This window comes from Corapipo altera, unplaced genomic scaffold (genome assembly GCF_003945725.1).
Source record: "Corapipo altera isolate COAL_440 unplaced genomic scaffold, ASM394572v1 23b, whole genome shotgun sequence".
NCBI classification, from domain to species: Eukaryota; Metazoa; Chordata; class Aves; order Passeriformes; family Pipridae; genus Corapipo; species Corapipo altera.
In genome coordinates, this window is record NW_020884885.1 from 3,203,228 (window position 1) to 3,226,007 (window position 22,780).

Below are 22,780 nucleotides of genomic sequence, written 5' to 3' on the forward strand. Positions count from 1 at the left end.
ACAGCACAATGCTTAAACGTGTTCAAATATTTAACAGAGTTTATTTAAAGAAATTTGCCAGCAAAGATGCAGTTTTAATTAGATACAAAAGTGGGCAATGCAGTTTCAGATACAGATATGTTTCCTAGGCCTGGTCCAGAGAAGACTGTGAAATCCACAGCTGTTGAAACCCTTCAACTCAGGAAAAGCTACCTGGAAGAGACAGGGATGTTGATAAGGAATTTATTGCTCTGTACTCAGAAGCCCAAATGGCTTTGTGTTGATTGAGCAGAGCTTCCAGAAAAAGCAATTCCCTCCTGACAATGTGAGCCTTGCTGAGGCCCATCAGATTCCCTTATTGACTTACAAGAAAATCTCCTGCTTCTCTTTTCTCAGCCCCATTACCTGCATAATGCCCAGTTCTAGTCACAAGGCTAACAGCCACCCCACTGCAGAGGACTGAGCTCTGTCACCTGGCATGCATGGGAGGTTAAGGAATCATAAGGATGTGAGATACCACACAGCATCACAAATTTTGCAGTTTGGGAGCCCAAAAGTGTATCTCAGCAACAAGTCTAAGATTTACCCAGACCAGCCATAGCTCTGCAATTGCTGACTTTGTATGAGAAAAAAAAGGTTATATCTCAAACACATCAGCAAATTAAAAAAATATAGTTCCCACTCTCCAGAATCATCCAGAGGAAAGAGATAAAACATTTCTCAGACAAGAAAAAGTACATTTTCCTCTGTTCCCTGGTGATATTGAGGTCTCCTCTTTTCAAGCCACTTTGGTAAGCTTGATGTCCCCTGAGATCTGCAAAACTTTAACCAAGTTCAGAGGCTGAATGCGGTGAGTGAAGTCACAGAGCTGCCGTCCATCAAGCAGGACTCGTATTTGCTGGTGTTCACATAAGAGCTCCATCTGCAATGGAAAATGACAGGGGAGGGTGTTAGAGGTCAGCAGCAGGGTTGATTTCACCAGCATGGACTTAGATCCAATTGTTATGGGGAGAGTGAAGCACAGAGTCTACTATTTCTTCTGAAATACCCTAATAAATAACTTACCCTCTGCTGAGATGATACTGCAAAGCTCCTTGCAGGGAGTACTCTCACTAAGATTAGAGAAAGAAATGCATCTCTCCCATCAGGGCTTGAACTGTTGCTGTCTGTGCCATACTAGACTAGTTAACCTGGCAGTGTCAGTAGTTAGCTGTTTTTGGTCACATAGCCTTCAACCTTTCTCCCCTCCTTTTCTCTACTCTATTCATAGTACCAAAAAATTACCTTGAACGTATCGCCTGCTGTAAATGGAAAGTAGGGAATAGTCTTCTCTTCTTTTCCCCATTTCCCACCAATTCGTGCATTTCGGGTGATGGATTTCTCACTGAAGTTAACTGTAAATAACAGCCCAACATCTTTGTTTGCATCCACTGGATCACAGAGCAGAGTCACCGAAAAACTGAAAAAAAACCAGTTAAATGACTGGAACTTTCAGAAATGTTAAAGGACATGTTGAACATGACAGATGCTTTTAAAGACTACAGACAGCTGCTGATTTCATGTCAGACTGGTTTTTAAATTATGTTGATTCCAACCCCCAGCAGACAACCAAGATGCAGGTTGAGAATTGCACCTCTTCCTGGAGGAGAAATGCCACTTGAGTGCTCCCTTCCAGTTCACAATAGATAAAGGCAAGGAGTAGAAAATCCTGTCAGGGCAGCCAGAGAGGTCAAAGAGTAAACTCCTCCTTGACCTTTAATATAAGTGCAGGAAAACTAAGTAAAGCCATAAATTATTAACCTGTTTCATTTTCTTCCTCCAAAGAGCACAGACCTCCAAGAAAGCTTCTGAATTTAGAAAATAGGTAGGAGCGTGTATGACATGGTGAAGCCCCCATTGGTACCTTCACCTACCTCTTTGGGTTGGAGTGTACCATCCCTATGACTGTGAGTTTCATGGCTGGTCTCAGGCCACCTTTAATTTCACCAACATACTGCTCCACCTGCAGGGAACAGTGAAAAAAAATGGCTGCAGTGGGTGATGCAGGTAAAGAAGTTTTAATGGCTGCTTTGGTCACCTGATATAGATTGGTTTTCTTTTTACACGTACAAAAGAACTCAAAAATATTTCTGGCCTGAAGTACTTCTTGCACTCTCAGTATAAATTCTGTATTCTGGTATCTGAGGGAAGCAAGAGGGCTGCCATAACTGAGTGCCTGGTGACAAGGCACGGGTTGCCTGACAGGACTGCCGGCCCCCCTGGGCAGTGTCCGACCAAAACTGCTGTCAGCAAGGGGAGTGTCTGCTGTCCTTGCTCTACCTGAGTGACCTGTGTGACAGAGGCTCCTGGAGGCACAGCTCTGGAAACAGCCAGCACTGCCTTCGGGTGACTGATGCCACTCCCCAAGACCAGAGCAGGTACTGCAGGAACCGTGGTGGCCCACGTGCCTCACGAGGGACGGGACCCAGATGGCTGGTACACCTGGGATGAGATGGCAATGGCTGCTATGGTCTGGTGACACAATAAAACTCATTGCAGTGCTCCATGCAGCAGATGAAAAGCATAGTGGCAGCATGATGCAGAGCACAGACTGCATGAACTTAGTGTACCAGCTCAAATTCGTTACCAGATTTCGGTGGGCTAACTTGGCACCAACAGGCTTTACACTGGGCCAGGCAACCTCTGTGCTCCACCATAAAAGTGCAAATCCAACAGAGATGCTGCCCTGCTGCTGCATGTTCACCACACCCTCACAGGTGACTGAAAATCACACTCTTTCAAAGGCTTCTTGGTGGATGTAATTTTGTCCTTTTCACAGAGACACGTAGCTGCAAACTCCACCAAAGATCTGAGCTACATTCACTTTTTTCAAGTAATTCTCTAACAGCTTTGATGGTCAGTGGAGGAAATAATACAGGCCATAGCTGACATGGAAATATTAAAGAGAGAGCTTGGAAACAAGTGAAAGGGAAGTTTTGAGACTTCAGTTTCAGAAATGGCTTTAAAATGTAAATGTCAGAATACCACACTGCGGCATGTAATCACTCCTTATGCAGATTCACTTAGAAAGAAGCTGCTAAAAAACACTAAACGTTATTAGCAACTTGTGTAACATTGATAATATTCCAAGGCAATGCACAACAGACCCTGTTTTAGATAAAAAGAGCTTTATCGTTCCAGTGTTCTAAGGTGAAAATTCAGACAGTTTTGCTAGAAGACCTGCACAACATGCACACATAAATTCAAGACAAAAAAAGCCTTGCCTATACCTCATTTCCTAATTTCAATATACTAGTTGTATCTTCTGCTAAGATGACCTTACGCAATTTATTTTCCCGCTTTGATATTTACATCCAGCTACTTTTACGGCTTCACAGATATATTAATAAACCTCTAATTCCTAACAAGAACAATATTGGAAGAAATTAATTAAAAAGTACCTTTAAAAAGGACAGTAGTACTGCTGATTGTTAATAATGTACATTTACCCTCGCAGAAGTGGGCAGGTGACTCCTGCAGGTATGTTTTGAACTTTGTAAAAGAAAGAAAAGCATCAAGCACCTGACATGTCTAAGACAAGGAAGCAGCTTGTCAAGGAAGGAGTCTGCCTGTAGGGAGATACTTCAAACTGGATAAATCAATTAGAGTGGGTAATAAGCATAAAAGATCCCAGTATAAATGAAGTCCATCCTCATACAGTTTCCATGTCCCACTAAAGTCCCTTCCTTGCCTAGAGAAGAGACAAGATCAAAATAATACCTCAGACTGAAAGTATAGGTTGAGAAATTGCTTGTGCAGAGCTGTGCCATAGCAAGCACCATCATTAAAGGCACAGGGTATCAGAACTCAATAGATTGAACGACGACGTGGACTCATAAGTTACAGCTCATCTGGCATGGCCAGAGAAAGTTCAGAGGCATGACTGCCCACACACCATTTATCTGCTCATGTGGAGTTGACAGTACAGGTGAAAAATACTCAGGAGCCACAGGAGGTAATGGTACGAACTCCTGCAGCATCTTAGGCGGTTTATTGGTGGGTCCCAGCATATGCACATGGACATAGCTCCCTTCCCATATTTTCTATTCAGGAGCCCTGGGGACTCGCTCGGTCACTTACTTTGGCACACCTCTCTTCTGTCATGACCGCTCTGCCTCTTACACTTGCCTCGCCGCAGCACTCCACGGAGGAGTTTTTGTTTTGTGTGTCAGGACAAAAGCAAACAAAAAGCCGGAATAAAGGGAGGATGCTGGGGGGGGGGTGTCGGTCTTATCTCTGCCAAACACCGACTGGACACCACCCAGCCCAGCAGCTGAGTCATGGCCTTCTGCACCTCGACTCGCTGGGGGAGCTCACAAATAACGGGGTGAGAGGACAGGGGGGCCCGGTCGCCCCGCACAGGAGCACCTGGCCAGCCATGGCTGGAACTGTGTCTGCACCTGTACCTACACGTTTTTACACACCTATTTAAAATTCTGTGTGTGTGCATAACATACTGTATTTGTATATGTAATACATATAAACCCCAAGCCATTTATTTGTTGATACCAGTTCTGTCTTCTCTCAAATGAGCTAAAAATAATAATAATATATACAGAACTTGCAGAGCTATATATACACCTATATATAGATGTATACATCTATACAGGTCTAGGTGGGTACATCATATATAAACACCTATATATGGGTATATACGCTGTAGGTATATAAACCTATATATGTGTATAGGTATATGTATGTATAGGTGTATATATGTCGGTATAGATATGCGTGTGTGTGTATATATATATACATGTATATATATGTACCAGAGTGAAGTATACATACAGGATACCTACACGGTTATACAGCTATACAAGGGATAAATGTACGCGCCCAGACGTGTATATACCCCTGTATGCGCACCTCTCTCTCTGTGTCGGTGTGTACAGTTGTACACACGTACACAGAGGTGTACATCCCCACACGCATCTCCCCGAGACGGAGGACGCAAAGAACCCCCGTCAACCCTCTGTCCCTCACGGATCCCCGCGTCCCAACCACGGGGCGGAGCTTCGGGGGGGAGCCAATCAGAGTCAGGCGAGGCCCGAGCCCGGGGCGGAGCTGGCGCATGTGACGGTGGGCGGGGAGGGGCGCGGTTAGCGGGGAAGGGCGGGGCTGGCGCTGCCCGGGCTCCTGCGGCGGCGTCAGGCGCCCCAAAGAAAGATGGCGGGTTATTTACATCTCTCTGCGGCGCGGCCAATGGACAGGCGCCTTGCCCGCGTGCCCGCCCGGCGGCGCGGTCAGCTGAGGCGGCGGCCAAGATGGCGTTGGCCAAGATGGTGGGGCTGTGGGGCGGAGGTGCCGGGGCCGTGCAGTAGAACCCAGCGCCGCCGGGGTGGCCGCGCCCTGCCCCTACAGGGAACGCGGCATCGCCTGCGCCTGTGTCACCCCTGCCCCTCGTCCTGGGAAGATGCATTCTTTTGGGAGCGAAGAAGCGGTCTCACTGGAGCGTCTCTTTGGGTTCTTCTGCGAGTGCGTGCGGCATGGGCACTGGGAGCTGGCGCAGGCCTGTGTGCCCCAGCTGAGCCAGGGGCGCGGCGATGGCCCTGGGAAGGTGGAGGCAATTCTTCAGGCTCTGGTAGCTTGCCCCGTGGGGGTGAGGTGAGTAAGGTACTGCTGTGGCTCAGCAGAATTGAGTGTGAAGGGAGGAGGAGCAGTTAGCTTAGTGTTGACTGTGGGGAGCCAGGTAGGATCTGGGAAGCAGCACCTCTTTCACTGCTGAGGTGCCTTCGGTGTGTCTAGTGGTGCTGTTATGTGAACTTTGACACATTATCACTGACCAAGAACTTAGCAGGCTTCCCAGCCCACTGGGATAATGAGCTGTGTTCATTTATGTGACATGGTGATTGAGACAAGCTTAAAACTACTTATAAGCATTTGAGAACTGATTTTGTTAGATTTTATTGAAGGAGAAAGAACAGCTCTTGAAATTACATTCCTTTGACACTGAACTTTGGTTAATTTAGAAATGGAACCACCAAGATGAACCTATGGTTATTTAAAATGTTCTCTTGTTTCTAGCTCTTGAAAAACCTCAGAGTTTCTAAAAATGTAAACTCTAAAAAACTCAAATTATGCTGTTGATTTCTTATTTTTCTCGCACCAGAATTTGAAATGCCATTTGTTTTACTCAATCCTAGTTACGTTTTATCAGTGCTTTTCAAGTAGATGCATATGAAGGGTGACTTTCTGGCACTTCAGGGAACATTGGTATTCCCCCTGTATAATCAGATGATTATATTTCTTCACATTTAAGTTTGTGGAACATTTTGGTAAAGGTTCCAAGAAACAATTTACATTAACAGCAGTTAAAGAGTCTGTAGGAAGGTGTGCACATGGATAGATGAATATTGCTAATAGCCATAAGCATTTTCAATCTTTTTATCTTTGATAGATAGGCTATCACATCTAAAGGTTTTGGTTAGTAGTGCTGAGATTTTTAAAGGACAGTAAAATATATTGTCCTTTTTCTTTTTCCTAGTCCCTTTGACAGTACTGAATATGTTTCCTAACTGTGTAGACTTTGGGATGTGTATATAAGTACTGGAGCACTTGAAAAGCTGAAGAAAATTAGAGGGATTCTTTGTTTAATTGGTACATTGCTTTGCTTTTAGTTTGGGCATAGAGCTGCACTTGGGCTGCTGTGACCTAAAACTTAGTTTCAGTTTTTTGGGGAGAAATAGACAGAACAGGAAATAGCAGTGCTTGGCAAGTGGTCACATTTCAGAGAAATCTGCTGAAGTGCTCCAAGAGGAGTATACAGACTGAACTTTAGACCAGAAATAAATTTAATTGTTTTGAAGAACTATGCCTGTGGTATTTGGCCAATCTAAAAGCAGTTATTTGCACAGCAGAAATCACTGAGTTAATGTGCAAGCAGCACCAATATTCTGGTTCCTCTTCATTCTTTTCTGTCTGATTTGTTTTCAGCTTTTTAGTCATCTTTGGTTTTATTTTGCACAAAGAAATACAAAAATCAAAATGACCTCTGACTGTTTTCCTGGATCTTGGGCCTTGTATAACCCAGTGTATGTGCTTCTTGCTTTTGTAGATGGGGACAGAATTCTAGCCCATGGAGAACAGCATGGCTTTGGCTTCTTGTGCTGGAAAAATGGCTTGCCAGGAATCAGGTACAGAAACATCTAGCTGACTTGCAAATGCAGTTTATAGCTCTGACTTCTAGCTGACTTCCAAGTGCAAAATGTCTGCCCAGTTGCTTATAATGGAACTAAGTTCTCAAGGTATCTGGAGACATGCATTGCTTTTACATTTAAGAAATTTGTCAAGAAACAACTGTTGATCTTCACACTGGAGAGAAAAATTGTTTTGGTTTCTTTTTCAGGATATCAGAACTTTCGTTTCATACGAATGAAAAGCATGAGTGTATCAACTTCTGCATTTGTGTAGCACCCTTCTTACATTAACAATGAAATAGCTCAGGCATCAGACAATTCTTTATAAGTTTTAGATGGTGAGGGATGTGTGTACTTTTTTTAAAATTAATTTGTCTGTGTCACTACTTAGGCTTGCATTTTTTCTTTACATTCTGAGGAATTGATGGGTTTGTAATTCTTGACAAAGTGACGCTTATCTCTGTTTCCAAACGTATGGATGAATAAAATCAGCTGGTGTGAAAGCAGAACCTAATTGTGGAATAGCCTTTAACTGAGAATAAGGTATCTTCAGAGCAATATTTCAGTCTGCCTCACAATGTTAATGAAATAGCTAAGATACTTTTATATGGTAATGTAGATAAATAAAAGCTTTATTGACTAACATATTTCCCATACTCATATATGGTTTCAGAAAACTGTTCCAATTGTTCTTCAGAGAGAAACTGAATTTTTAGTGTTCTTGGAAGAACTACAGAAGGATATTTCTGAGGAAGTCCTAAAGGTAAGCTACTTCTGTGCCCTATTTCTTCTTGTTAGTTATGCAGAATGTCCAGTTATGCAGAATGTGGGATCGAAGTTAATGCTTCTTGCTAACTTGACTGCCTGAGAGGTTAATGTGTTAATAATCTTCCAGGCAGTTGAAAGAGACTGTAATTCAGATCCCTTTCTGAAGTTAATCCAATGTGCCTGCAAGTGATTTCTCTGGTCAGAGTGGAGGCCGCAGGCAGGCAGCACAGGTTTTTCTACATGGTATTTCTAACACATGTCAGTCCTGACTGCAACTACGTACCACAGTTTTATATCTATAGACACCTGTAATAATCATAAACCTAAAACCCACTGTGAGCTAAAATAAACTATAGTCAGCAAGCACATTTTTAAATTATGTCTATTTTCTTTTTTTTTTTTCTCCTGAGATCTTAATTTTCATCTCCTGCACACCCCTTTGTCCTGTTCCTGGAAGTTTTTGAATGCTCTACTGTTATCACTGGTGTGTTGTTTGGTAATTGATATGATGTGTGCTCTGAGGTCCAGGACCCATTTTTACATAACTAATTAATACATGCGGACTAATTTGTCTCCCACAGCATACTCCTGGAAAAGCTGGCAGCCCACGGCTTGGACAGGGGCACTCTGTGCTGGGTCAGGAACTGGCTGGAGGGCCGGGCCCAGAGAGTGCTGGTGAACGGAGTTGCATCCAGTTGGTGGCCGGTCACCAGTGGTGTCCCCCAGGGATCAGTGTTGGGCCCAGTCCTTTTTAACATCTTTATCGATGATTTAGATGAGGGCATTGAGTCCATCATCAGCAAATTTGCAGATGACACCAAGTTGGGAGGGAGTGTCAATCAGCTGGAAGGCAGGAGGGCTCTGCAGAGGGACCTGGACAGACTGGAGAGTTGGGCTGATTCCAATGGAATGAAGTTCAACAAGGCCAAGTGCCGGGTCCTGCACTTTGGCCACAACAACTCCCTGCAGCACTACAGGCTGGGGACAGAGTGGCTGGAGAGCAGCCAGGCAGAAAGGGACCTGGGGGTGCTGATTGACAGGAAGCTGAACATGAGCCAGCAGTGTGCCCAGGTGGCCAAGAAGGCCAATGGCATCCTGGCCTGGATCAGGAACAGTGTGGCCAACAGGAGCAGGGAAGTGATCCTTCCCCTGTACTCTGTCCAGTTCCGGGCCCCTCAGTTCAGGAAGGACATTGAGGTGCTGGAGCAGGTCCAGAGAAGAGTAACAAGGTTGGTGAAGGGACTTGAGCACAAGTCCTATGAGGAGAGGCTGAGGGAGCTGGGGTTGTTCAGTCTGGAAAAGAGAAGGCTTAGAGGCGACCTCATCACTCTCTTCAACTACCTGAAGGGAGGTTATAGCCAGGTGGGGGTTGGTCTCTTCTCCCAGGCAGCCAACAAGGGGACATGGGCTCAAGCTCTGCCAGGGGAGGTTTAGGTTAGATGTTAGGAAGAAATTCTTTACAGAGAGGGTTATCAGGCATTGGAACGGCCTACCCAGAGAGGTGGTGGATTCACCATCCCTGGAGGTTTTTAAAAAGAGATTGGACGTGGCCCTTAGTGCCATGATATAGTAATTGGAGTTGGATCAGGGGTTGGACTTGATGATCTTGGAGGTCTTTTCCAACCCAATCTATTCTATGATTCTATGATTTATTTGAGAAATGCATGGAAATATGCAAAGATGGATTAATATCAAAAGCAAGTATAGAGCAGAAAATCAGGAAAGTTACTAATTATAGAACTGCCCTAATTTGGTGTTAGTTACAACAGATTTAGACCTGACATGGTGTGTTAAATGTCATAAGATGTTGCTTCTAGTCCTAGAGATTCTAACTCTTTAAAGATTTTTTTTTTGTTTACCATTTTTAAGAGGAAAATGGTAAGTTATTATATTCAGAAGCTCTTGGCAACTTTTAAATATGAATAAGGAAAAGATATTCAATACTTTCCTAAAGATGCAGAACTAACAATTACAGGATGGAAACAATCAAGATAAACTTGAATGTTGATTAAGGTAAATCTCCTGGAAGTCTGTTAATGAGTAATGAAGTCTGTACATGTTGCCATCTAACCTCCAAGGTCACGAATGATTCCACCATTGTCCACACTGTCCACCAGTGTTGCACAGAAACATGAGATTCAGCAACCTCTTTGTCACAATTACTGTCAGAGGCATGTTGGTAGGTAGAGCTATGTTTTGATCCAGCAAATGAAAAAAAATGGGTGTTGTGGACTTCTCATTTTTTTATGCACACCAACCACCTCTCCCAGGTAGTGCCACAAGTGCTGCTTAAGTGATATTCAACTGGCTTGTCTCTCGCCTTCCCACCCGTTATTGGGAGAGCTAACTGGATTTTTTTTGTTTTCCCATTCCTTGTTCTCAATTGTAAGTATGCTTCTGTTAGGAAGAAAAGTTATTGTTGCTTAAGAAAGAAGTGGCTTCTGAATCTGTTGGTCAGTTTTAAACAGATTTGGAAAATTGATGAGGATGATGTGGTTGGTAGATGGATAGTATGAATCTGGAAAAGTAGGATTGAAAAAAAAACACACTAATCATTATGCTCTTAGTGGCTTATGAAGTTACAGCAGTATGTTGCTAAGAGGTGCCTTAGCCACCCCATAGGGACTGCATGTGACTTATAGTGTACTTCTGTGTTATAAGATTCTTTACATTTTGTTACATATTCAGACATATCCACTCTTCTAGGAAGGACATTGGATAAGGTGGACCATAAATAATGGGATTTCCTAGGTGGTACAGTGTTTCTAAATTGATTTATCTGTTTGCTTTCAAGTTTCTTCTATTTTTTTAAATAATTCATTTCATATATTAATGGAGTCTAAAAGGCTTACTCTTTTATTATTTCCCTACCAGGAACTGTTTGAAGCATTTGAGTGCACCCAGAACGAGCACATCACAGACAGCAAAAGAAGAGATGACTGCTCTCACAAATTCAGTTTGGATGTTGTTTCAGCTCTCCGAAAGCTTTTGCTGCGGGCTCCCCAGAGGGCAAAAGCCCTGCTGGAGTTCTTCCAGGAGGAACAAGGCACACACAGCTCTTCACTCCAGCACTATCGCGCTCTACAGAACATCTTCGTTGAATTTCTTTGTGACTCCTTGAAATCTCTGCAGAGGCTCCAGGGCAGTTCTGAGGTTTCAGCCAAACTAGATCGAAGAGAACTAGTAGATACAATTTATGCTGCTCTCAGTATAGTGACTTTTGATGTGGAGCATCAAGCAGATGAAGTAAGGCACCTATTCAGGGAGCTCTTGGATGTGTGCTGGGCTGAGGGAAGCCCACTGAGGGAGGAGAAGCTACTAAGCTGTATGCTGAGGAAACAGAGCCATGGCCTGTTAAGCCTTTATAGCAGTGTTCTCACAGAAAGAACAAAAGAAAAGTTTTTGTTGTCAAAGTCTACACAAAAAGGTTTGTTTCACTTTTTGCTTTGTTTTAATTTCCTGTTTAACAAAACCATTAAGGCATTAAACAGGCAAGTTGTCAAGAAGTCAGGCAGTGTTCTTGCTAAGGAGCCTTAATAAACCGCAGAGTCTTATGAAAGTTGATGCTAAAATGATCCTTAAAGCAAGGAATTGGCATAGGAACACCAGTTCTCTCTCTACATTTCTGCAGTCTGCTATCTTCTTTTCTGATCACTTCCTTTACCACCCCTTTATTTCAATCTGCTCAGCATTTCTCTTGATGAAGACCTTGCTTGTAAGAAGATTGACATCCTTAGGTATGTAAAGTATGACTCCAACTCAGGGTCATCCATGTTGGAGGATGTTCTCTTTCTGGCCAGTAACAGTTCAGTTACCTCATTAATTCCAAAATGTTCAAACCCCTTAATACTGGAAAAGTAAACTTCTGAAAGTGGAAGGAGATGTGGAGTGGGCTTATATCCCATCTGGAAAGAAGATGCAGTTTGATTACCTGCTCATTTGTCAGAGCCCAGCTGTTGATTTTGTACCAGCCATAACTTCACAGCCTCTGTCTAGCTCCCTATGACTGGTACATTTGGTTGTAACTCGATGATCCTGATGGGTCCCTTCCAACTCAGCATATTCTATGAGGATCTCAGCTGAAACTGAATGGCAAGTGATGCCCATGATCTTGACAGTAAAGTGGCAGGTGAGTGTGCAAGGAGGAAGAACTAGAATGCCTACCCTCTTTTGCTCACTTCTGTACACAGAGGTGTAAGTCAGTGGGGTTTGTATCCTCTCTTCTCCCTTCACTCAGAGGGATTCCTGAAGGGAAGTTCAGGCTAGTGCGGCCAACTCTAGCATTTCTGATAATCACTACAGTTCATGCTTCCTCGTGGGGGAAGAGAAAGGGAGATCCACATACCTTCACTCTCACTTTGCACAGATCTGAGAAGTTCCTGTGCTGGACAAGTCCTTGCTAAGGCCCTGCAAAGCAGCACAGCATCTCAGAGCACAAGAGAGAATTCATGAAACATACAGAGGATATGTGTATGGCTAAACAAAGTCAGGCAGGGTGATCTGAGCTGATGCAAACAATCTGTGTGCTCAGCAGCCTCTTGCTATGTTAATGACTGTCCAGACAGTTTCCTGGTTTCCAGTCTGACCTTTTTATCAAATTTTTCTGCTTGGCCTTCTTATTTTCCAGTAACAATACTTGAGAATCTTAGCTGTTAACATGTAACAACTGGTTAGTGTTTGAGAAAATGTTGAGTGTTTCTCAGTTTAAATCAGTAGCAATTATGCCTCTGTTAAAGGTACCCTTCTCTACTGGAAACATGTTGTGATGTTTTTTAGGTTCATCTGAGCAGCTGGATACAGAGCGAACTGTGATGAGTTTGTTCTCAGATCCCATAGAAGCTTCTTCTTGGAAGACAGCCTATTTCTACTGCTTGAGCAGCAGCAAGCACTTTCTGGAACAGATTCTGGTACAGCCATAAAATCATTAACAGGGAAACCCAATGGAGGCTAAAGTCAGTCCCTGTATTGATCGTATCTTGGTGGTGCACAGAAGCATTCTGTATTCATACAGTGTTTACCAGGGGTTATGACTAATTGGAACAAGGGGGTAACTGGTGATAACTCCCCGACTTGCAGCTGTGTGATGAACATAAAACAGCTAGTGAGATTTTGGGAAAAGCTCATCTTCATGCAGACTGAAGATTAAGTCTTCAGGATTTAAGAAGTCCCATGTTCTGCTTGTAATTTTGTTGGATACTCAATTTACCTCATTACCTTGAACTTGTTGCTTTGCTTTTCTGATGCTGGTAGACATGGGGCTGTGAGATTAGTTTACATGTTTTAATTTATGTTAATAAGTTATGTTTAAAAATTTATGTTTTAAAGAGCTTGACGACCTGATGAAAAATAGTGTTTGAAATTTATTGATTTGAATGTATTTACATAGATAGAAAAAGTAAAATGCAGAGGGGTGGTCACTGTTAAAATGAGAGTTTTGAAGGTTGAACATATTTCCACTTCGAAGTAATATGCTCATAGAAGTCTCCTACATAATATCCTTGACAGAGACATAATCACTAGGAGGAATGTAAAGGTAATGTAGAGTGAGTGTGAGTTGGCTCTTTAGTAAGCATTTGAAGTGATGTTTTTTTTCCTTAGGACAACTTTACTGGTGAGTAATCTGATGGTTTGGAAGATGTAAGTTCAGGGAAGTTCCAGATGCAGAACTTCACTATTTTTGAAGCTAATATTGAAATGGCTGCTTGCTTACGTAGTCTGCCACTACTATGGGTCTCTACATTCTGGAAAAATAAATACTTATTCCTTTTGTTTTCTAGGTGACTGCATTAACTTTACTGAAAAGAGAAGACTACTCAAGCCTGAACAGTTTGTTGAGGAGAGAATTCAACCCCCTTAGCCGTCTCTTGGTGTTGCTAGGATGGACTCATTGTCAAAGCTTGGAATCAGCAAAAGCGCTGCTATGGACTCTACACAAAACTCAGGTGAAAGAAAGTGACAGTATCCCAGTCTGAGTCCAGATAATGCAATTTGTTTGCAAAAATAAGTAAAACCACATCTTCAGTGAGAATGTTGGTCTTTCTCAAAATGGGATTTTAGAAAGCTAAGATGCTACAGTTATGTGTAGGTAACATAATTGGACGCTTTCCTTCCTTCTTTTTGGTCAACTGTGAAGGGAGTGTGATTGCACAGGAGACTCTGAAAGTTTCTCATGCATAAACTCTACAGCTTTTGGTGTCAACAAACAAAGAAAAACAGCAATGGTTGTTGATGTTTTGAAAAGACCTGGAGGTCTTTGCTTTGTGTAATTTACTCCAGTGAGTCATCCTTGGATAGTGGCTAACTCTGGTCACAGCTAGCTTGAGTTCAGCAACAGAGTAGCTTGGAAATTCCCCATACTTATTCTCACAATGAAATGATAAATTGCAAGAGTTGTGAGTGGAAAATCCACCTTGTTTGTGGGCAGCCTTCGTCTGTGCAGAAGAGAGGGTTCCAGCTCTGAGGGTGTAGTTGCACTTCAGATGATGTCTTCTGGCTGGCAGGTGGCTTAGATGGCAGAAGTGTGGAGATGATGAGCCTTGTACTGCTGGATCACAGTGTAGATTGAGGCTGATATTGCCTTAAGGGAGTTATTGTCTATTCAGTAGCATCTGCAAAGTGAAACTTTGAGATCTGATTTTAGCAGATCTTTTTTTAATAGAAAAGCACATGGAAAAGGAGAATAACTGTCTGCTACCCAGTATGTCATCTGTTCTAGTACATGATTGTTACTAAGAAGCATTAATTTGCATTTTGAAAGCTAATCTTGAAAACAGATGTAGTGACCTTTCCATGGTCTGTAGATGTGTCAAGGGGAGGCTGACTGACCTCTGTGTTCCATCGGAATAGCCCTTCTTTGCTGACTTTGTAATAAAACTGGCAATTTTCTGTATTTGAAAGTTATTATCTGGGTAAAGAAGTCTTAGGAACACACCATATGTGTCACAGGCTTGGTTCTGCTGTCTGATTGAGGGACTTCTTGTAAAGAGGTTCTTTTATTTGTCTTTCCATTTAGGATCTGTGCAATGATTCAGTATTGAAAGATTTTTGTGATGGGCTGTGGGCTCATGTGGAAGTTCTTGAATGGTGCATGCAGCAAAACAGGTAAAGTGATCAGAAAGACTTTTTCCAAACTGTCTTGCCAAATCTACCTATTAGTTTATGTATGCAAATAGAAAAGGTGTTATTTTCTTGGCTAATCATCTGACAGTGACTGTATATCACAAAGGCTCAAAATTGCTTCATGGGCTGCAGTTATGCTCTTTGTTTTTCTTTTTAACTGCAGTAGTTTGGTTCAGTCAGAATTAGAGTGGTAGTTACGTCTTTAAACTTGACTGAGATCTAAATCTGTGCCACCTCTTTGTTCTCTCTTCTAGTATTACTGTCCCAAGGAAGGTTCTTTTGCAACACTTGCACAGTCTGGATTGCCACACTGCAGTGTACTCTCTGCATCATCTCACTAATCTTCTGGCACTGAATGAAGACGATGTTATTGAGCTTCTTCAAAAGGTTCCTGCTAGAGACCAGGGTAAATGTGCAGGGTAAATGTGCAGGGTCGTGAGAACACAGAAAACTCCCGATCCATCGAGTGTGTATGCTCAGTATTTCTGCCAGGAAGAATCTGTTCTTTTGACCTGCTTCTGTGACTGTGTGAGATACTGCTTGTCAGCTGTTTTGGAGAAGAAATCTAGAGAGTATGTGGAAATTATTTTAGAATTCTTTTAGGGAGTAAATTGTCTCCCAAGAAGGAGTTGTGAGATCTCATAGATCTCTGAAAGTGCTTCAAAATGGTAACAAGACTTTGCACATGTTTCTAAAATGTGCTGCTCATTGTAACTTCTATACTGTGTAATACCCTTAGTTTGAAGTGTGTATGTATGGTTTGGATTTCAGTCACCTCTGCACTTAAATTTAAAATCAAAGGGCAAACCCAGATGAAATAGACAATATCTCATACTATAACATCTTCATTTTTGAAAGATACAAAAAAGTTTTTTCTTTCTTCTAATAATAAGTGCTACCAACTTCAATATTTAAATCAGTAAGGCTTACCTACAGGCTGTGTTTACATAACTCCTGCCTCACTTCCCTCACCTTCCCGTGTTCTACTTGGGTGCCTGAAATACCTGGGATTACTAAACACGTTAGTTCACTTAGAAGTGACTCTCCCTGGACACTCTTGATTGCAGCCTGTATCCATGTTCGGCTGCTGCTATTTTAAGGCTGTTTTCTCTTAGGGCTTCTGAATAATGATGTAGAAACTCAGTCTTCCTGTGTGTACTAGAACCTAAGAAGCTGCAATTTTTTGTGCCTTCTTCTTTCTATGGTTTGGGATTTGTACATGTGTAATTTCAACCTGAGTTCTGTGGAGAGCTCTCAGTGATGGATCTTGCAAAGATTTTTCCAGGTTGCCTAGTGGGAAGCAGTTTTGTCTCCTTCCAGTATCATATTGTTGTGATGTTGGTTCCCAGTTCTACTTTTACAGGTTTTGGTGTTAAAATTATCATGACAGTTGTCTTGAATAGTTTCAAAAGATGTAATGATTGAGACTCTATATAGATCTTAGGTTTCAGTGTCCTGCTTTTTGAAATTATTTTGTTGCTGCTGGTGTTGGTTTTGGGTTTTTTTAATAGTTCTTACATTTTATTTCTCTTCTGCTTAAATTCTGTCAAAACTTCAAAAACAGGAAGAGGCAGTCCCATCATATCTTCTGGGAGCTGCATGACTGTAGCAAAATAACTCTGGCTGCGGTTTCTCTTCTTTTTTTTGTATCACATTAATTTATGGAACTAATTAATGGAAGATAAGTCTTCCTTCTCTTTTCAACTCAGTGATTATTGCAAAATTCAGATAATTCTATAAACAGTCTATTAGAATCTCCTTTAAAATAATCTATTTTGAAACTTAAAAGGAAGAGAGGAGTCATAAAGTTTTGATTCATCTGACATGGTAATGTTAACAGGTCTCCTCCCCTCACCCCACATACTTCCTCATCTTCCTCTTCTTTCTCATAGACATCTGTCAGCTGCATTACTGTAACCAAAGTAGTGGTATTGGTAGACACTTGTGTTCAGGCCATGGGTAACACTGGCTTTGATCAGTCACACTAACAAAAGAAATGGTGGACAGCAATTTCCTCATGAGTTACAGTATTCAAGAATAAGGTGTTAGAATTTCTGGCATAGGAAGAAAAGTGCTTATCGTTAAAGAATAGTTCTTCAGTGTTGGTACAATGAAAAAGATTCATTTAGATGGAAATACTGAAGAGACTCACTGCATCCAAGTCTTTCCAGATGCGAAGCAAAAGTGTATTAAACTTATTTTTTATTACCAGTGTGTATCTTGCAGTATCTCCAGCTAGCTATTTCTCTGTTTTAGAGGATTGGCAAATATCAGGCTTTACCTGCCTGAAGTCCTCTTAAGACATTGGTATTGAGAGCTTTTTGGGTGTCTACATATCAATGTCAAGCTGCTGGTGAACCGTAGGATTTCCATGGCCATGTGGGTTCTGCAAAGGATTCATACTTGGATGTTTCCTCAGTTCTGTCTACACTTTCCACTGTTGTCGCTGTTTAGAATGACAGTGATAGGGAATAATGGTTTCCAACTGTGGTTTCAGTCATTTTGTCTTGGCTGCTCTGTAGTTTTCAGAAGTGTTCAGACTGGTGCTTTTTTTTGCAGTCATACTCAAACCTTGTGGAGGACAGTGCTGAAACACTTTCTAGGTTAAGTAATGCTGTTCAGTCATGGGGTTTGAATGCAGACATTATCAGTACATTGTGCTTCGTACCCGTGCTTCATTTAAAAAAACTTGGCTAATGCTTTTCCTGTATGACAGTAGGCAGAGGGACAGTCTACTCCTTGTATAAGAATATGGGAGAAGGGGATTCCAAGCACTAATTTAACACCGTGTGTGATTGTGTGTGGTTGTCTTTTTGTTTGGCTGTTGTGGGCTTTTTGTCTTTTTTAACCTTTGTACAGTAGTTGGATAATTCATAACAGAACATATGACACTACATTGTGTGAGTGGGTGAAGGGGATGATGATGTGACTTTTACATAATTTGCAGTTCTGCTGTTCTGTTGTACTAAGGGATCATGTCTCTGGCATGTGATACCTTTCCTCAAAAAAAGGGAGAAGTGCAGTGCTTCTCTAAGTCGCCTTTAGCATAAATGTGTGAAGGAGACTTGTGGGACTGTACTTTTTCTTGAATCGATTGCAGATTGTATTTGATCTCTGTGGCCAGCCATTGTGGGTAGAATCAACTGCGATACCTGTTTATTAGCACAAATCTGTAGCAGTGTTGGTACTCTATTCTCACGATGATCATAGCCAGTCTACACTGTCTCCCTACTTATCTACTGTGTACTAGAGCACAGAATTCTAAGATGCTGAAGTGACAGAGGGTTTGTCCCTCTGTTGTAAAGGAAGCGGTGTAGCTTAACCACATACTTCTAATGAGACTCGTTATGAGCAGATTTTGGTCGTTCTGAGCTGTAGCCAGGCCCTGTTACACAAATTCAGAGAAAATTTTCTTTTTAGAAAGGGATCCAGACCTGACTTTTCTGTGCCCATCTGTTGTGGGTTGGGTTGTTTGGTCTTTTTTCCAAAATTAACAGTGAGATGGATCAGAGATGAGGTGGAAGTGACACTGAGGAAGAAAGACTGGATAAATATTGCTGTGCAGGAACTGCAGGAGAAAATTAACTTTTCTTGTCTACATCCTACCCCCTCACTGCTCTAATTTCCCTCCACAGCAGCAACAGTCGCTAACACCCTGAGTCAGCAGCGCAATCTGGCGCTCTTCCGAGCGTTTTGTGCCATGAAGTATGCTATCTATGCTCTCTGTGTGAATTCACATAAGCATTCCAAGTGCAAGGATTGCATACGCGGCCTTTTTGGTCATATCCCTGAGGATGCAACTTCTGGGGAACCAGCAGGTGATTGGCCTCCTTTCTCAGGTTCAGTAGCTTGTGCTTCTCCAATTGCTGGGCTCTGAATTGGAATAATGTTGCACCCTGTGTACATATGGTGTTTTTATTCAGTGGGCTATGGGTGCTTTGCAAACAAGCATAGTGGCATTTCTTTGAGGTGTTGTTATCTTTAGTAATAACAGATATAAATAAGCTACCTGCCTTGTTTTAAAACATTTAAGGTAATTGTCCAAAAACTACAGTGCAAAAAGAAAGTGATATAGGATGGTAGTGGCAGGGATGCTTTTGCAAGAACTTTTGATTTCCCAGAGCTGAAACTGATTCAATGACTAAAATGGGTGTAATCTGAATTTGCACATCATTGAACAAAGTGGTAATTGGCATTACTCAGAGGGAGGAGGCACACTGCCTTTTTAAATGTAAAATACTGGACATATGTTTACTTGATTTGTGGAGGAGTGATTTGGTCTGAGTCACTGGGACACTTTCCTCTGCTAGGATTTTCTTAAAAGGAACCCCTAAAAATGTAGTAAATGTTCTTTTCTTTTTTTTTTTTTAATTATACAGATTGGTCTTCAGTATTTCCTCAGTACATTTTGAAGTGTCAGCAGTTCTTAAGGAGCATTCCTGCTCCTCTGCGCCTGGAGGTTTTGGAGAATATTTTCTCCTTACTTTTTGTTTCCTACAGTGATCTCCATACTGAGACTCTTCTACCTGAGGACTATGCAGAGGATGAAGACCTTGACAAAAAGAGTACTACTAGGACTGTAGAAGGCAGTGCTAGTTGTTGGTCTTCCACCTCAGAAAGCCCACAGCACCTAATAGAGGCTGAAAAGAAGTTAGAGGGGCACCTGCTGGCTGCACAGACAGTTCACACAGATACCCGAGATCTTTGTGACTCGATGTTAGGTGGCAAAAGCTGTGAAACCTCTAAGCTGAGCTACCTGGATCTGAAACACTTCACCAGTGATGTTACTGGATTTTTAGTGGATGATGTGGCCATGGATGCCTTCCTCACATTGCTTCTCAACCATCTGGAAGAAATTCAGAGTTCTCTCCCATGGGACTCCAGTAATGTGCTTCATGAAGAGCTGGAGCTTATTGAGTGCTTGAACCTTTCTGCAAGCAGAGATACCTTTGGAAATCGTATGTTACAGTTTTCCAAATACCTTTCTGAAGCTCACTGGCGATTCAAGGTGGTGATGAGTAACAGAAATGCAGGTAGGCTTTCTATTTTGCACTTTCTGATATATCAACACTGTTCTTTTACAGCTGTCCAGGCAGTGATCTCATTCAGAGGCTAAATTCCCTGAGCATCTTACTGAGGGAGCACATTCTGGCAGATACTGGGAGAGTGACCTAGTTAAAGATCGCTGGGTTCTTGTACCATTCTCCAACAGGAGCAATCTCTATACCAGTCAGACGTTTGGGGTTTCTGTTTTCCCTCCCCTTTGTGGACACACTGCTTCTGTTTGCTTGTCTTTCTCCCACTTCTTTGTCACAAGTCACAGTGCAGTGATATGAAGACACATGGTGGTGTTACATCTAGTGCAAGCCAAATAGTCTCAGCTCATTTCTGGACAGTGTTGATTTAACCTAGTCTGGAAATTTTAGGAACATGTAGCAGAGTTGTTGACTGGGTCAGGGTTCATACTACCCTGCATTACTGAAGAAGCCAGTTGTTTCAGCAAAACAAGTCAAACTCTCTCTTTTACTATTATAATTCTTATCATTTTTGCTTTGTTTCTAGCTCCTTATATACTTACACTATAGATATTTTTCTGTAGAGTTGGAATCATTTATGTTGGAAAACCCCGTTAGTACTCATGAAGGATGTGTGGAAGGTAGAGTATGTTCCAAGCAACTTTGGATGTGAATGTGAAAAATACACTTGGTTGAATTGCAGCAAAATTACATCAAGGTGCTGGTTTAAACTTTACTGCAGAAGAGCTCTTAGCTGAGATAACTGTGTTTCCTTTGGAGATTTGCCATCAGAGTTCTGCCTATGTAGATGTGCTGCTAGATTCTTTAAGACAGACAAATAAGAGTTGATGGCCATTTGGTAATGTTTTTGCTTAAATCTTTCACAGAACATCAGCTTGCAGCCTCCAGGAGATACTGCTCTTTAATCAGGCGCTCCAGCCTTAAGAAACGGAGTAGATCTCGAAGGTACAAGACAGGTAGGTTGAAAAAGTGACTTGTAGAAGACATCTCTGAAGTGCACATAATTTTGTTGAGCTCACAGCTGAATGCAATTAGATTTAATGGCCGAGGAGCAGAGAACTAGATTTATTTCTGTTGTTTTTCTGACTGGTTTGAAGTATCTTAGTCCAGTCCCACTTGGATTGAGATTGTTTTCCTAAAGCTCACCTGTTTAAATAATTTCTTCCATACATAGTCTGATTTGGGGCAGGGGAGGACTCAACTGCAGTACCAATTTTTCTCTTTCTCCACTATGTCCAATGACTGTTTGGTATATTTTCTTTCCTATCACAGTATTATCTAGGATGTGAATTTGCAGAAGTTTGTGGTGTAAATTAACAGCCTTAGGAGAAAGTTGTGTTCCTCAACATTTCTCTATTTAGCCTTTAAAAGGCATGTCTGGTTTTGGAGTGGCATGTTTCAAAATAAGAAGCTTTAAAGTACCTATGTGAGTCAGATGGGCCACCTCAACAGAATCTCTTGCCCAGCATTTTCTTCAAATCAGCAGTTTTTGCATTTACCATAGACATCAGTGGTGGCTGATTTGTGAGATACTCTTGAATATCTCTTGAGGTTGCCCGATCTGTTATTTGCAGTAAGTTTTAATTACCTTTTCTGGGAAAAGTGCATTTAATATGCTGGTTTTGATTTGTTTGCGTTTTAGATGGGAAAGAGGGAATTTCCAGTCCGTCATTAGAAGGTACAAGTAGTGAGCTAAGCACCAGTACCTCAGGTATTAACCCACAAAAGTAGTATTTCTTTGTCTTGTCAATGTGCATGATGAAGTATTTGCTTGATTATTTAATGTGAATTACTGCTCTATGCAGGACAGAATTATAACTTTTCACTTCTAAGAGCTCCCATTTTTGGCTGACTTTTTCTAGTTAGAATAATATATATGTCTTCTTCTGGAATAAGAAAATTGGATTTTTCTTGCAATCTTTGGCTTGCAGGAAACAGTATGCAATGTAGTGATGTGCATCAAAAAAGTTAGTGGACTGGTAGCCATGTAACCTAAAACATGCTTAGGCATGCTGGATTGATTTAATAGGTCCAATACTTTAGACTTCTCCCTTTATCCAGATTGAATCAGTGCCCTAGCACTGCATGCATGTTATGTAACTGCTGAACAATGTTACATTGGGCTGGGATCCAAACTGGAAGTTGTGACCAAATAGTGAAATATTATAAGAGTGTTTAACAAGATGTTGATCTCTTTACCCTAAAACTTGCTTGTAACTCTGCTCCTATATTTTTGTGTTAAATATATGAAATGCTGTTATCTGATAGTTTGCTGTTATCCAGTGAAATGTGTTTTCCTTGATATGTGCTGATTAATTCTCTCTTGCAGAGGGAAGTACCAGTAGTGTGTCTGGCTCGAGTGATTTGGAAAGCAGAGCTAGACCACATCAGCAGAACCCCCTCATTCCTATGATGCTTTCCCCTCCAGAATCACTGTTAGTTTCTTGTGTTTTGAGAGGAAACTTCTTAGAAGCCCACCAGGTAAATGAGTTGCACGTACATTTTGATTTTTGAATGAAGTTCCTGCTTCTTCTGCATTTAGCAAGCATAGGGCTGAAGCATCTGCATTCCAAGTAAAAGAATGACTTCAGAAGTAGAAGCAAGTAAAAGGAACAAAGATATTGCAAACCATCATCCCCAGGATTCAGGTGGTCTTTTGCCTTTTTATATAAAAATACTTTTCTCTAAACCTGGGTTCTCAAA

At 41.8% G+C, this 22,780-nt stretch overlaps 2 protein-coding genes across 6 annotated transcripts in view; one reads left to right on the forward strand and one right to left on the reverse strand.

Annotated features, from left to right (window-relative positions):
- Positions 1–18: 18 nt before the first annotated feature.
- On the reverse strand, positions 19–5,027 carry LOC113946734 (galectin-related protein A-like). Of its 2 annotated transcripts, none has more exons than XM_027642448.1 (4): positions 4,885–5,027; positions 1,893–1,981; positions 1,264–1,438; positions 19–901 (listed from the first exon to the last, which is right to left on the reverse strand). In XM_027642448.1, exons 1-4 carry the CDS (start codon positions 4,948–4,950, stop codon positions 758–760), a joined length of 474 nt encoding a protein of 157 aa, XP_027498249.1. In that variant the 5' UTR covers positions 4,951–5,027; the 3' UTR covers positions 19–757. The 2 variants fall into 2 exon arrangements, with proteins under 2 accessions (XP_027498249.1, XP_027498250.1); XM_027642449.1 differs by lacking the exon at positions 4,885–5,027 and adding an exon at positions 4,099–4,225.
- Positions 5,028–5,278: 251 nt separating this feature from the next.
- The window catches only part of ZFYVE26 (zinc finger FYVE-type containing 26), a 48,573-nt gene continuing 31,071 nt past the window's right edge, over positions 5,279–22,780 (forward strand). The window contains exons 1-13 of one of the 4 annotated variants that reach the window (XM_027641969.1): positions 5,432–5,622; positions 7,073–7,151; positions 7,828–7,917; positions 10,797–11,349; positions 12,699–12,829; positions 13,700–13,864; positions 14,935–15,023; positions 15,296–15,447; positions 18,677–18,859; positions 19,421–20,074; positions 20,944–21,033; positions 21,720–21,788; positions 22,407–22,558. In XM_027641969.1, the coding sequence (XP_027497770.1) occupies positions 5,432–5,622; positions 7,073–7,151; positions 7,828–7,917; positions 10,797–11,349; positions 12,699–12,829; positions 13,700–13,864; positions 14,935–15,023; positions 15,296–15,447; positions 18,677–18,859; positions 19,421–20,074; positions 20,944–21,033; positions 21,720–21,788; positions 22,407–22,558 (2,598 nt within the window). Of the gene's footprint in view, positions 5,623–7,072; positions 7,152–7,827; positions 7,918–10,796; positions 11,350–11,576; positions 12,052–12,698; positions 12,830–13,699; positions 13,865–14,934; positions 15,024–15,295; positions 15,448–18,676; positions 18,860–19,420; positions 20,075–20,943; positions 21,034–21,719; positions 21,789–22,406; positions 22,559–22,780 lie in introns of those variants that run through there. The other 3 variants (XM_027641971.1, XM_027641972.1, XM_027641973.1) reach the window with 3 other exon arrangements.